Source organism: Erinaceus europaeus, chromosome 13, assembly GCF_950295315.1.
Source record: "Erinaceus europaeus chromosome 13, mEriEur2.1, whole genome shotgun sequence".
Classification (NCBI taxonomy): Eukaryota; Metazoa; Chordata; class Mammalia; order Eulipotyphla; family Erinaceidae; genus Erinaceus; species Erinaceus europaeus.
The window spans coordinates 40,052,867-40,068,035 of NC_080174.1; the positions used below are offsets into that span (position 1 = coordinate 40,052,867).

At 41.0% G+C, this 15,169-nt stretch overlaps 1 protein-coding gene across 5 annotated transcripts in view; it reads left to right on the forward strand.

Moving 5' to 3' along the window:
* TMEM50A (transmembrane protein 50A) overlaps nucleotides 1-15,169 on the forward strand; it is a 42,273-nt gene that overhangs the window by 16,396 nt on the left and 10,708 nt on the right. For 2 of the 5 annotated variants that reach the window (XM_007522572.3, XM_060205565.1), the window contains exons 1-4: nucleotides 7,799-7,957; nucleotides 11,409-11,513; nucleotides 12,681-12,793; nucleotides 13,534-13,601. In XM_007522572.3, the coding sequence (XP_007522634.1) occupies nucleotides 11,421-11,513; nucleotides 12,681-12,793; nucleotides 13,534-13,601 (274 nt within the window). In that variant the 5' untranslated portion in view covers nucleotides 7,799-7,957; nucleotides 11,409-11,420. Of the gene's footprint in view, nucleotides 1-7,769; nucleotides 7,958-7,978; nucleotides 8,176-11,408; nucleotides 11,514-12,680; nucleotides 12,794-13,533; nucleotides 13,602-15,169 lie in introns of those variants that run through there. The other 3 variants (XM_060205563.1, XM_016187907.2, XM_060205564.1) reach the window with 3 other exon arrangements.

The following is a 15,169-nucleotide window of genomic DNA, read 5'->3' on the forward strand; positions in this document are numbered from 1 at the left end:
TATTGATTTTCTGCCTGGATGATCTGTCAAGTTGAGAGAGTGGGGTGTTGAAGTCCCCTACTATGACTGTGTTGCTGTTAATATATTGCTGTAGCTCTTTCAGTAGACATTTGATGTATTTAGATGGCTTCTAATTGGGTGCATAGATGTTAATAATTGTTAAGTCCTCTTGATTGACTGATCCTCTGAGCATAAAGTAGTGTCCATTCCTATGTTTTTTAATCTTATCTATTTTAAAGTCTATCATGTCAGATATGAGAACAGTTGTTCCTTCCCTTTTTTGTGGGCCATTGGCCTCTATGATAGTTTTCCATCCTTTCACTTTGAGTCTGTGTTTGTCTTGTTGAGTTAGGTGCATTTCCTGTAGACAGCATTCTTTTGGGTTGTGTTTTTCTGATCCATCTTCCTACTCTGCCTTTTAATAGGTGAATTCAGACCATTGACATTTATTGGTATCAAAGATTGAAGATATTTTAACGCCATTCTTGTAGAGTTTTAGAATGTTCTGATATATGGCCTATTTGTGGTGGTCTGCCTGTTTATAGGAGACCTTTCAGAAGTTCTTTCAGGGCAGGCTTGGTGATAGCTGATTCCTTCAACTGAAGGTTTTGATGCCTCCATCTAGTCTGAATGACAGTCTAGCAGGGTACAGTATTCTTGGTCGAAAGCCTTTCTTATTGAGTACTCGATAGCTATCTTGCCATTCTCTTCAGGCCTATAGTGTTTGTGTGGAGAAGTCTGCTGCTAATCTTATGGGTTTTCCTCTGTAGGTGACTGTTTTTCTCTTGCAACCTTCAGGATCCTTTCTTTATCCTTATTCCTTTCCATTCTAAATATGATGTGTTGGTGTCTTTAAGTCTGGGTTAATTCTGTTTGGGACCCTCTGGGCTTCTTGAATCTTTATGTCTTTAATGTTGTCTAGACTAGAGAAGTTTTCAGCTATTATGGACTAAAGAATGCTTTCTTCTTCTCCCTCTCTTTCTTCCTCTGGTAAGTCAATAATGTGTATTTTGTACTTTTGTATTTTCGTATTTTGTATTTTTGAAGTCATCCCATAGGTCTCTGTTGTTGTTTTCAGTATCTCTTTATCTCTTTTTGAGATCTAATATTTCTTTTTTAGTTGTCTCTAATTTGTCCTGGATCTTGCTGATTCTGTCTTCAGCCTCATTGATTCTATTGTCTCTGCCCTCTACTGTTTTTTGGAGTTCATCTATTTTGTTACCCTGTTCTGATACTGTTTTAGCTTTTACAGCTAGTTGTATTCTTAGCTCAGCGATTTCAGCTTTCAGCTCTCTAATAACCTTGAGATAGTGTTTTCTTCCAGAGTCTCATTTGTTGTTTCTGTATTTCTGATGACAATTTTTTCAAACTCTACTCACTCCTGAGATTATTTCCTTAGCTAGTGTTTAGATGTTGACCTCATTATTTTGTGCTTCACCCTTTGGGGGGCTTTTAGCTGGACTCTTGTCCTGGTTCATTTCTACAATATTCTTGTTGGTTTAACCATTTTATTTAGTAAGTTATGAGGTCCTTCTCTGAGTACTTTTCAAATTACTGATCACTCTTTTCTAGATTAACTTGTGTCTAAGTAAGGTAATTAAAGGGTTCTACTGTTGAATGTAAAACATTAATTCCCCAATAAAAATTTAAAGAAAAGGGTTCACAGTTTTGGAAGTTAACAGTTGTTTCAATAGTATTTTAATCCCTGATTTGGAGCTCAGTGGCTTAAAAGCCTCTTTTGTGCTTTTTCCTCCCTGTAGACTATGGGAGCCTGAGGGCTTTTAAACTATAAGTAGGCTTCTTAGCTTAATCACTGACTCCTGACCAAGAGATAAAGCAGGGTGTGGCAGAGATAATCCAGTGGTTATGCAAAGAGACTTTCACAGCCCCACCAGTATGCCACCGAGGTATAGGTCTTCTCCAGAGTTTCCTGGTTAGTTCTCTTTCCCCTGGTGTCAGCCCAGGGCCTCCCTGCCGCTGCTCCAGATTTGAGGGCAGTAGCAATGGAGACTCAGAGTTGCACTTGGTGAGTCTCAGGGGAGTCCTCTCCTCCCTTCAGCCATCCCCTTGTTGGTGGAACAGACTGGAGGTGGTGTCTCAACTGGTAAACTGCCAGACTGTTACCAGCCACTTAATCTCTCCCTAGACTCCTCTCTGTTCACGAGCCACATGTGTTTGCACTCACCAGTGATTTGGTGAAGTCGTTCTAGTCCTGTCTTGTTTTGGTCCCAGGTGGTCTCCTTTGGTATTCCTAGGTGATCCAGGAGAGGAGAGGGGAGGGGAGGGGAGGGGAGGGGAGGGGAGGGGAGGGGAGGAGAGGAGAGGAGAGGAGAGGAGAGGAGAGAAACAGATCTGCTGCTGCTCATAGCTGACTTTTTCTTTTTAACAGTGGTGTCCTCAGTCTTTTAAAAATATTTTATTTATTGCCTTATATATATGACAGAGATAAATTGAGAGGGGAAGGAAAGATAGAGAGGAACAGAGAAACAGACACCTGCAGCTGTGCTTCACCACTAGTGAATCTTCCCCCTTGCAGGTTGGGTCAGAGATTTAAACCCAAGTACTTGCACATTGTGACATTTGTGCTCTACCAGGTGTGCCACCATCTGGACCCTCTTTTCTTTCTCCCATCCCTCCAATCTTGCTTATCTTCTTTCCTTCCTGCCTGCCTGCCTGCCTTACTGTCTTCCTCCTTCTCTTCCTCTTTTTTTTTTCCATGTAGGTTTTCACTGAGTCCTAATACCTGCATGACTCCACCATTCCCAGTGGCCATTTTTTACAGAGGCTGAGAGGCACAGAGAACAAGAGAGAGACAGGAGAGACACCTAAAATACTGCAGGTGGGATGGGGCCTTAAAGCTGGGTCTTCATGCATGGTAGCATATGCATTCTATGAGATCTGACCCCAACTCAAACTTTTTTTTCTGCATAGAGCTCAGTGTGCTCTGTTTGGATATTTACTTATTGATTTATTTATCTATTTTATTTTTTTTAAATTTATTTATTCATGAAAAAGATAGGAGTAGAGAAAGAACCAGCTATCACTCTGGTACATGTGCTGCTGGGGATCAAACTCAGGACCTCATGGTTGAGAATCTACCAGTCCCTATTCAGGGCATCATTTGCCAGTCTAGCTTCGCGGCAGGAGGCAGACAACCAGGGACTCATGGCTGAGCTGGTAAGCAGTATCTCCTTTATTAATCAGATACATCGCCTTTTATGCATCTCTTCACCAGAAGTGGCAAGGGAAAGGAAAATGACTAGGAGAGGGGGCGGAGCAAAAAAAGAGCATGAACAGAACATAGAAAGCTTCCATCTAACCAGTGGGGATTAAACCAATACCCTGCAGGCAGGGTGGGAACCAGGTAAAACAGTGATTATGTAAATAGACCACATCGTAAGTAATACAAGCAAACCTAATGTGATGATCAAAACAGAAGGTCTTATAAGCAGAATTTAGAAGCATACCAACAGGAATCCAATACTTTATCCACTATGCCACCTCCCAGACCACATCTATTTTATTTTTTACCAGCACATACCTCAGCTCTGGCTTGTGGTGGTTCTAGGGATTGAACCTGGAACCTTGGACTGACTGTCACTCAGGCTGTCTGCAAATTCTGACCTATGTATCTTTTATATATAAGTGGAAATGAATTCTTCCTCAAGCATCCTGCCATTCCCACTGCTGTGTTCCTTTGGGAATAACAGATGGGCCAAAGCTTCAGTGCCAACACCCTCCAGTGATTACTAACACCCTTCTATAACACCATCTTCCCCTAGGGCAGGAACTGTGGTGGGTCCACAGCCTGTAGCAGTGAGACAGCTAAACTGTGCATGTACTTCCTCTAATTAAAGAAAAAGGGGGGGAGGGGTCAGTCTGGGCTAGGGAGGTAATTTAATAGTAATACAAAACGCATTACTATTCCCGAAGCACCAAAGATCCCAGGTTTCATTCTCGGCACCACCATAAACCACAGCTGAGCTGTTTTGTAAAAATAGTCAAGTCCAGAGACCTGGGAGGTGGCAGAGGATAAAGCATTGATTGGACTATCAAATTTGATCCACTGAATCAAATGCGCCAGAGCCAGAGTGATACTATGGTTCTCTCTCTCTCATTAATAAGTAAGTACTAGAAATAGTTAATTCAACAACAAATAACCCCATCCAAAAATGGGGGGAGGACATGGACAGAATATTCACCACAGAAGAGATCCAAAAGGCTGAGAAACACATGAAAAAATGCTCCAAGTCTCTGATTATCAGAGAAATGCAAATAAAGACAACAGTGAGATACCACTTCACTCCTGTGAGAATGTCATACATCAGAAAAGGTAACAGCAGCAAATGCTGGAGAGGGTGTGGGGTCAAAGGAACCCACCTACACTGCTGGTGGGAATGTAAATTGGTCCAACCTCTGTGGAGAACAGTCTGGAGAACTCTCAAAACGCTAGAAATGGACCTACCCTATGATCCTGCAATTCCTCTCCTGGGTATATATCCTAAGGAACCCAACACATCCATCCAAAAAGATCTGTGTACACATATGTTCTTAGCGCAATTTGTAATATCCAAAACCTGGAAGCAACCCAGGTGTCCAACAACAGATGAGTGACTGAGCAAGTTGTGGTATATATATACAATGGAATACTCAGCTGTAAAAAATGGTGACTTCACCATTTTCAGCCGATCTTGGATGGACCTTGAAAAATTCATGTTAAGTGAAATAAGTCAGAAAGAGAAGGATGAATATGGGATGATCTCACTCTCAGGCAGAAGCTGAAAAACAAGATCAGAAGAAAAAAAAACAAGTAGAACCTGAAATGGAATTGGCATATTGCACCAAAGTAAAAGACTCTGGGGTGGGTGGATGAGTGGGGAGAATACAGGTCCAAGAAGGATGACAGAGGACCTAGTGGGGGTTGTATTGTTATATGGGAAACTGGGGAATGTTATGCATGTACAAACTATTGTATTTACTGCTGAATGTAAAACATTAATTCCCCAATAAAGAAATTAAAAAATTAAATTAAAAAAAGAAATAGTTAATTCAGAAGTAGATCACCACTATTGGGGTAGCACAGTCTTTTTTAAAAAAACTTTCTTTTTTTATATAATATTTATCCCCTTTTGTTGCCCATTTTTTTATTGTTGTAGTTATTATTGTTGTTATTGATGTCATTGTTGTTGGATAGGACAGAGAGAAATAGACAGAGGAGGGAAAGACAGAGGGGGAGAGAAAGGTAGACACCTGCAGACCTGCTTCACTGCCTGTGAAGTGACTCCCCTGCATTTGGGGAGTTGGGGCTCGAACTAGGATCCTTACACTGGTCCTTGTGCTTTGCGCCACGTGCGCTTAACCCCCTGTGCTATTGCCAGACTCTCCAGGGTAGCACAGTGGAGGCTCTTCCCCCAGGAGTGACCCCTTTTGGAGACAGAGTCATGGAGGTAGGGCTAGAGTCATGGTGGAGGTAGGGCCAGGCTCTGGGAAAAGTACGACAAACGTGAACACATTTTTTATTGTATTTTTACAAACTATTTTTGTTTGTGATTAATAGTGGTTTACAAGATTGTAAGATTACAGTGTATAGTACCCACCACCACATGATATTATGGCTCCCAATGTCTGAACAATAACCACAAAGTTCTCACAGTCTTAGAGACAGTTTTTTTTTTACTTCTTGTTTACTTTTTTATTTGCAAGTTGATGGGTTTCAGTTCTTTAGATTACACATTGAAGTGAAACCACCCAGTAGTTGTCTTTCACTTTATTTGCTTATTTAGCTAAAGTATATGACTTCATATCTGTAACTTTATCAAAATTATAAAATTCTAGGGATGGATAACATTATAATAGTTTCCAAGAACTAAAGATAAAGGAGGAGATAGGCATCACTATAAAGGTATAACATGAGAGAGATGCAATAGTTTTCTTGATGGTGGCAGTGGCTACATGTATCTACATATTTAATAAATGACATAAAACACACATGAAAGCAATGTCAATGTCCTCACCTTCATATAATGCTATGATTGTGTTTGGGGGAAGCTAGGGTCTTTGGAACCTCTGAATATTTCTTTCAACTTTCTGTGAAGCTGTAAGAGGCCAGGTGGTGGCACACCTGCAAGAGTACACATATTACCATGCACAAAGACCTGGGTTCAAGCCCCGAGTTCTCCCACACCTGCAGGGTGAGGGAGAAGCTTCACTAGCAGTGAAGCAAGGCTGCAGATTTCTCTCTTTTTTCTAACCCCAACTCCCTCTGAATTTCTGTCAAATAAATATTTAAAAACAATAGCCTGTAAAAGAACAAGTAAAACAAAAACTTAAAAAAAGAAAAAAAAAGCCCAGGGAGTCAGGCGGTTAAGCATAGCCGATTAAACGCACGTGGCGCCAAGCGCAAGGAGCATCATAAGGATTCTGGTTCGAGTCCCTGGCTCCCCACCTGCAGGGGAGACACTTCACAAGTGGTGAAGCAGGTCTGCAGGTGTCTGTCTTTCTCTCCCCCTCTCTGTCTTCCCCTCCTCTCTCCATTTCTCTCTGTCCTATCCAACAACAATGACATCAATAACAACAATAATAACTACAACAATAAAACAAGGACAACAAAAGGGAATAAGTAAATATTAAAAAAAAAAAAAGCCCTATTGCTACTGAGGGGACACCTACCCACAGTTTCCTTTTGCTTCACGTGTGATCTGATCACCCATGCCTGTGAAACGGACAATGGTACTAGAAAACTTACCACCTCACTCAAGAAGGATACAAAGACCCAACAGACATTTTCCTTTTAAAATGTCTGGGGCAGTTACTTTTTCCTCCAGGGTTATCACTGGGGCTCTGTCTACTGCTCCTGGCTGTCTTTTTTACTTTTTTTTTCCTTCAGGGTTATCACTGGGGCTTGGTGCCTGCACTATGAATCCACTGCTCTGGAGGCTGTTTTCCACCTATTTTTGTTGCCCTTGTTATTATTGTTATTGTTGTCATCGCTGCCGTTGTTGTTGGATAGGACAAAAGAAATGGAGAGAGGACGAGAAGAGAGGGGGAGAGAAAGGTAGACACCTGCAGACCTGCTCCACCGCTTGTGAAGTGACCCCCATGCAGGTGGGGTGCCAAGGAGTGGAACTTGGATCTTTTATGACGGTCCTTGTGCTTCACGCCATGTGTACTTAACTCGCTGCGCTACCACCTGACTCCTCCTCTGCCTTTTGTTGTTGTTGTTGTTGGACAGGACAGAGAGAAATGGAGCGAGGAGGGGAAGACAGAGAGGGGAGTGAAAGACACCTGCAGACCTTCACTGCCTGAGAAGCGATCCCGCTGCAAGTGGGGAACCAGGGTTAGAACCAACATCCTTAAGCTGGTCCTTGCGCTTCTGTACTGTGTGCTTACCCAGGTGCGCTACCGTTTCCACCCCACCCCGCCCCGTTAGTTTTTCTTCTTCAAATATTTTATTTAGTGTTTGATCGAGACAGAAATTGGGAGGAAGGGGATAGAGGAGGAAAAGAGACAGCTGCAGCACTGTTTCAATGGTCATGAAAACTTATCTCAAGGGCTTTAACGCTGGTCCTTGAACATTGTAACATGTGCGTTCTACAGGGTGTACCACTACTCGGCTTCACAAACGTGGTTTTCACACTTAAGTCTGAAAAGTGTGATCAAAACACCTAATCTGATGTTCTGATGCAAACACTGCAATCAAGTAGCTGCAGTGGCTGCGGCCAGGATGGGCCATGCGCGGTGGGCGTGGCTCCCTCTGGCCCCGCCCCTCTCCGCCCTCCCGCCGGGAATCCCGCCTTTCTTATGCGTCTCCGCATGCGCCGCCGACCTCCGAGACAGCCTGCTGCATCCGGGTTTCCCGTGGCCAGTGACTGTTTTGTTTTCTTGGCTAAAACTGGGTGAGCCGGCCCGGGGAGGCGCGACACCGGGCTCTTGACCCTCTGCAAGGGCGGGGCTGGACGTAAGTGTCTGGCGGGAGTTGGGGGAGGCGGAGGAACGGCCTCAGGCGGAATAGGGCTGGAACCCAGGGCTGTCAGCCCGGCTGCTAATGACAGCGTCGTAGCCTCCCGTCCCGACCCTCCTGACTCTAGCCCTGTCTCGGCGGGACCTTCGGTCACTTCCTCCGGGCTCCGGACGGCGGCGGGACCGGGACGGCGCTCCTACCCGGGACCGAGCGGTGTAGCTGACAATGACGTGACGCCCGGCGCCGCAGGAGAAACAGACGCGGGGAGGGGAGGGGAGGGGAGGGGAGGGGAGGGGAGGGGAGGGGAGGGGAGGGGAGGGGAGGGGAGGGGAGGGGAGGGGAGAGGGTGTGTCACCAGACGGGTGCGCAGGCCAGGGAGGTGTAGGAGCGAGAACTGGTTTCCAAATCTTCCTAGTCCCAGCCCACTCTCTCCCTGTCTTTTTCATTTTCTTTTTTCCCTTCCTTCTATCCTCCCTCCCTTCGTCCTTCCTTCCAGAAAGAGCATGAAAGGGAACACAGCACCAAAGCTTCCTCCAGTGCGTTGGGGGCTGGATTTGAACGTGGGTCCGCACATGACAAAGCAGCGCACTACCCTGGTGAACTGTCTGGCTCCCAGCCCACGTCCTGCACCCCAGAATACCTAGACTCAGGGATGGGGGTGCAGTCTGAGTGTGCCAACTGCAGTCCAAAGAAAACTAAATTCTGGGTGGGGTCACTGGATGAACCGAAAGTAGCAAAGTTGTTAATGTACTTGCCCCAGAGGCTCTTGAGCGCTGGTTATAGTCAGAATATTATTGTGAACATTATTATTACTAGTCAATTTTAAAAAGGGAGGTTACAGTTGGATTCGTTGCTTTTTTTTTTTTTTGACAGATTTTTGGACAACCAGGATTGCTGGCTATAGTGAGTGTGGTTTAGTGGATGGATTAGGATTCGAAGTGCAAGTTTGAGTTTCTTGCTTATTAGCAAAGTCAGTGTAACTCAGGCCATTTTCATCTTCTGCAGTAAAGATAATATGGATGGATGTGTCTCAGGCCTGGTCTATTGCAGCTCATCTCTAATGGATGTTTTATGTAGTTTAAAGACAATTTAGTTGGGCTGTGGTAATTTAATGCTGGAGTAATTTTCTTTTGTCTACATTAATATTAACTTTAATATTCTGGGGGTTTCTTGGCTGTGAAAGAGCTATTAGAATCAGAGATGCAGATACTAAAATGAAATGGATGTTCTTTTTTTCTTTTTTAAAATATTTATTTATTCCTTTTTGTTGGCCTTGTCTTTTATTGTTGTAGTTACTGTTGATGTTGTCATTGTTGGATAGGACAGAGAGAAATGGAGGGAGGAGGGGAAGACAAAGAGGGGGAGAGAAAGATAGACACACGCAGACTGCCTCACTGTGAAGTGAGTGACTCCCCTGCAGGTGGGGAGACCAGGACTCTAATCTGGGTCCTTACACCGGACCTTGCGCTTTGCTGCGCTACCGCCCGACTCCCCGAAATAGGTGTTCTTTACATTAAGATGACTCCAAAAGGCAGACTTAGATAAGGGAAAAATAAGAAAGTGATGCTAAGTGATGAGGATAGAATCTATTTGGTGCAGTATTTAATTTTTTAAACCTCTGAGTATAAAGAAACATGCATTATAATAAAATGTGTACTTTCTTTGGAGAGATACTTTTTTTTTAAAGATTTTTTATTTATTTATGAGAAAGACAGGAGGAGAGAGAAAGAACCAGACATCACTCTGGCACATGTACTGCCGAGGATCGAACTCGGGACCTAATGCTTGAGGGTTCAAATCTTTATTACTGTGTCACCTCTCGGACTGGAGAGATACTTTTTAATTTTAAAATATTTTATTTATTTATTCATGAGAAGTGGTAGAAGAGAGAGAATGAACCAGACATCACTCTGGTACACGTGCTGCCAGGGATTGAACTCAGGACCTCATGCCTGAGAATCCAATGCTTTATCCACTGCACCACCTCCCGAACCACTGGAGAGATTTATTTTATTCCCTTTTGTTGCCCTTGTTGTTTTATTGTTGCAGTTATTATTGTTGTTGATGTCGTCGATGTTGGATAGGACAGAGAGAAATGGAGAGAGGAGGGGAATACAGAGGGGGAGAGAAGGGCAGACACCTGCAGACCTGCTTCACCACCTGTGAAGCGACTCCCCTGCAGGTGGGGAGACCGGGCCTTGAACCGGTGATCCTTATGCCGGTCCTTATGCTTTGCATCACATGCACTTAACCCACTGCACTACCACCCGACTCCCGAGAGATACTTTTCATCTGAGTTCATACTCTTATCTCAGAGCCAGATTTTTAAAATATTTATTTATTTATTTTCCCTTTTGTTGCCCTTGTTGTTTTTCATTGTTGTTGTATTTATTATTGCTGTTGTTGATGATGTCGTCGTTGTTGGATAGGACAGAGAGAAATGGAGAGAGGAGGGAAAGACAGAGGGGGAGAGAAAGACACCTGCAGACCTGCTTCACCGCCTGTGAAGCAACTCCCCTGCAGGTGGGGAGCGGGGGCTTGAACCGGGATCCTTACTCCTTGTGCTTTGCTCCTGTGCACTTAACCCGCTGCGTTACAGCCCGACTCCCTCGGAGCCAGATTTTATCCTTGTCTCTTTACTGTGTTGGTGTTCCTGAGCTGTAAATATCAAAAGCATATAATTTAATTTAGAATTAAAATTGATAGTTATATAAAACTTGAAAATAGTAATAGGTGGATGGAGGGTAGGTATATAGCATAATGGTTATGCAAACAGACTCTCATGCCTGAGGCTTTGAAGTCCTAGGTTCAATCCCCAGTACCACCATAAGCCGGAGCTGAACAGTGCTCTGGTAAAATAAATAAATAAATCAATAAATAAAAATAAATTTTAAAAAATTTTTAAAAAGAAAATAGTAATAGGTAACATTTCAGGAGGACATCAATAGTTAAAAATTCGCCAAGTTTTGTTCCCTCTTTATTCATGTTACTAAAATCATTTAAGTTTTTTTTAAAAAAAACCTTCTGGCAAAAATAGCTCATTTGGATAGTGCTCTACTTTGCATGCTTGGTTCTACTTTTCCATGCAAGCCAACCCCCACAAACTGAAAGAAGCTTCCATGCTGTGGTTTCTTTCTCTTTCGCCTGCTCTCTGGTTCTCAGACTCAGTTTCTGAAAAAAGTCAGCCCAGAAGTCCCAGAGATAACCAGTAAATAATTGAGCTAAATGAATTTACATTTTGTTTTCCAAAGTTATAGCATACAAATTAATCAAAAGCTAATCCAAATGTTCTGAAGAAGTTTAAGTAGCCAAAATAAAATATTTGGACATGTCTATGAAAATATTATTGAACTCTCTGTTAATTGTTTTCTAGGAACATAAGCCAGGTTAGGTTCTAAGGCAAGTAAATTTAAATTATTTTATTTTATTTTATTTGTTTGTTTTTAAGTGACCTGGAAAAATGTCCGGATTTCTGGAAGGCATGAGGTGCTCAGAGTGCATTGATTGGGGTGAAAAGCGCAATACAATTGCTTCAATTGCAGCTGGTGTTCTAGTAAGTATCATAGATAATTTGGTCCTGCATTATTTTGGTGTGTTTGCTTTTATGTATTTTTAGTTCTGTATATTATTTTTAGAAATATGCTATTTATCTTTAACTACTGAATTTATTTTAGTAAATGTTGATATTTTGTTTCTAAGAAGCATGATAAGGTTATTATTCCATTTTAAGAGTTAAAATTGTTTTTATATATATACTTGTACTTATATTTGAATTATGCCTCATCTTAATTAGAACATTAAATTACTAGTAATTGTTAAAGTCAGTCACTCTAGAGATATGATGGCATTTCTCTTATAGTACAGAACAGACTTTTCTTCTCAGTTTCATTTTAAAAATGTCTTATTTATTTTCTTTTAATAACACACACACACACACACACACACACACACACACACACACACAAAGCCAGTATACTACTCAGCTCTGGCTTATGGTAGTGCTGGGGCTGAACTTGAGACCTCAGGGCCTCAATCATGAGAGTATTTTGCTTAACTTTTATGCTATCTCCCCAACCCCTTCTCTACTTAATTTTTAAAAATCCCATGAAACTATTAAAATTTACTAAAATTTTTATTAAAATTTTTTAACAGCAATTACTGTTAAAAAATATAAATTGTGTTTGAATTGAATTTGGCATTGCTTCTGAAACCATCTGTAGCTGTGTGTAATTCCTCAAAAGGCAAAACTTCAGAGTTATTGTTACTTCAACACTAGAGGGTAGCTGAAATTCTATCAACAGTTGATTTTCCATTTATTTATTTATTTTTTCATTTTCAATAATATCATTCTGAAGATGGCTCCTTCTTTCAGTTGGAGTCTGAGTTACTATCTTTCTTCTGCTGTGAGATACAAGGGGAACGCTTCACAAGAGGTGAAGCAAGTCTACAGGTTCTATTTCTCTCTATCTTCCCTCCCCTCCCGTTTCAATTTCTCTCTGTCCTATCAAATAAAAAAGAAAAAATTATGGACTTGACTGTAACAATATAAAATAATGTTTGGTGTATCCTTAGAAAAGAAGTTCATGCTAACTTAAGGATATTTAATATTTAGTCAGATAATAAGCCACATGTAAGAAACTGCTGGAACATCTAAGAAAGTTTTGAAAGTCACTAGAAGATATCTCTTCATATACATACATACACGCCCTTTTTGTTTTAGTTTTTTACAGGCTGGTGGATTATCATAGATGCAGCTGTCATTTACCCCACTATGGAAGAGTTCAACCACTCATATCATGCTTGTGGTGTTATAGCAACCATAGCCTTCCTAATGTAAGTGTCCTTGTTAGTGATATTGCTTAAATAGATTGTCCCAAATTAAAAATAGAAACATAAATTTGAGTACACTAAGTATTTTTTGTTACTAAGTTAACTTGTTGGATATGACTTAAAACTTAAGTAGTAGAGATGGACTTGAGAATATAGCCAGCAGTCTTCTTTTTCATCCAATGTCTTCAGAGCACAAACTTATATAGGTCATTACAAAAAAGTAATTTCAAAGCTGTTTTTAAATAACTTTTCAGAATGTCTAGCTAACCCGTTTTGCTTTCCTACTATAGCCATGCATGATTGTATGTTATGTCTGATGCGTAAAAATGAAAAAAAAAAAAGGTTAAGACCAAGTTAAAATTTGTTTCATCTTAGAAAAACATAAATCTGAGAATTTCAATCTTAAATTTAAACATCAGCATTACCTGAAAAACTAAGTTTTCAAGTAAAAATTACTCTGTCTACTGTGACCATGCCCAGAGGTCCTGCTTCATTAAGTTTGGGATGAGGCTGTGTATACTTTTCAAATGAGTTCATGTGATACTGATGCTGCTGGTCTCCCTGATTAACCACTGCTTTCAGAAGTATATGGCTGAAGGCACTTGCTTAAGGTCATTTGAACTCCTTATTCAAAATTCAGAAGGCCTAACCTTAAGTTAGAGATATTATAGTTTATTATAGCTAGTAATTTGATATCATGGAATGAGAAACCCTTATTTCTTGGTTTTATTTTATTCATACAGGATTAATGCAGTGTCAAATGGACAAGTTCGAGGTGATAGTTACAGTGAAGGTTGCCTGGGCCAAACAGGTAAATAGGTACAAACAGAATCTGAATATATATATATATGTATTATTATAATAATAATTATTATTATTATTATTATTAGATAGGGTTTCACACATGTGCAGTTCCACCACTGGTCACTTTTTCATTGAGAGGGAGAAAAAGAGAGGGAAACAACAGTACCAAAGAGAGAGCTTCCTGGAGTGCTAAGGCACTTCCATGTATTATGTGGACTTGAACTCAGGTCTTGTGCACAGCAAGGCAGGTGTCCTATTCAGTGAATTACTCCCCCAGCCTTTATTATATAGTCTTTTAAATTATTTATTTTTAATTAAATTTTTTATTACTCTTGTATGATTCCACTGTTCTTAGTCGACTCATCATTTTTCCCCTTTCAGTTTCAGACAGAAAGAGACAGGGGGAGAGAGAGACAAGAAGGGAGCAGTGCTCACTGTTCATAGAACTTGCTCTGGGTGCTTTGCATGATGCCCCTATGTGGTGTTGAGGTCTGGAACCCAGGTCATCTTGCATGGTAAAGTATGTGCTCTGCCAGATGAGCTACCTTCCAGCCCCTGTGTATTCAGAAAATGAGAATTATACTTAGAAGGACTTCTTGTCTGACTCCTTCAGATTATGGGTAGGGTAGACTGAGCTGTATGCAGAACAGAAGTTATAGGCACAAGGTAAAAACTACATTTGGTCTAAGCTGACTACATACTACAGAATATACAGATTATAATAATGGAATACATGAGCAAAATAGAATAAACAGTTCTTTATACTAGCTAAATTTTCTCCCCTCCTTTTTTTTTTCTACAGCCTTATTTGATTGAATTAGCATCTTGAAATATTTTTTGGTATGTTTTAAAATATACAACATGGGGGGAGTTATCTAGCATAATGGTTATGCAAAGAGACTCTCATACTTGATGCTCCAAAGTCACAGATTCAATCCACCATACCACCATAAGCCAGAGCTGAGCAGTGCTTTGTTAAAAAAAGAAAAAAAAAAAAGTGGTCCGGGAAGTGGCACAGTGGATAAAACATTGGACTCTCCAGCATGAGGTCCTGAGTTCAGTCCCCGGCAGCACATGTACCAGAATGATGTCTGGTCCTCTCTCTCTCTCTCTCTCCTCCTTTCTCATTAATAAATAAAATATTTTTAAAAAATCAGCCCAGGAGTAGTGAAATTATGCATTTACGAAGTCCCTGCACCACAAAAATAAAGAAAATACATGACATGACAAAATTTTTTATCATTTTATCTGATTTTAAGTGTACAGTTAAGTCATTTTAGGGGCAGTCACATTGTTGTGAACTCTTTATCTTGCAAAACTGAAGTGAGAAATAGAAGTTCAGGGCTTAGTTTCACCCAGATCCTTCTCAACAGAGGATCTCATCAGTGGGACTCAGTGGGTATGTTACCTGAGGCAGGGTATGGGATGCCTGGGGCACACCTTCCTAGAGTGCCCAGTTTACCAGTTTACTCAGATTTGAGACAACAGGTCCTTTTTTTTTTTTTTTTTTTTAACCCTTTCTTTCTTTCTTTCTTTCTTTCTTTCTTTCTTTCTTTCTTTCTTTCTTTCTTTCTT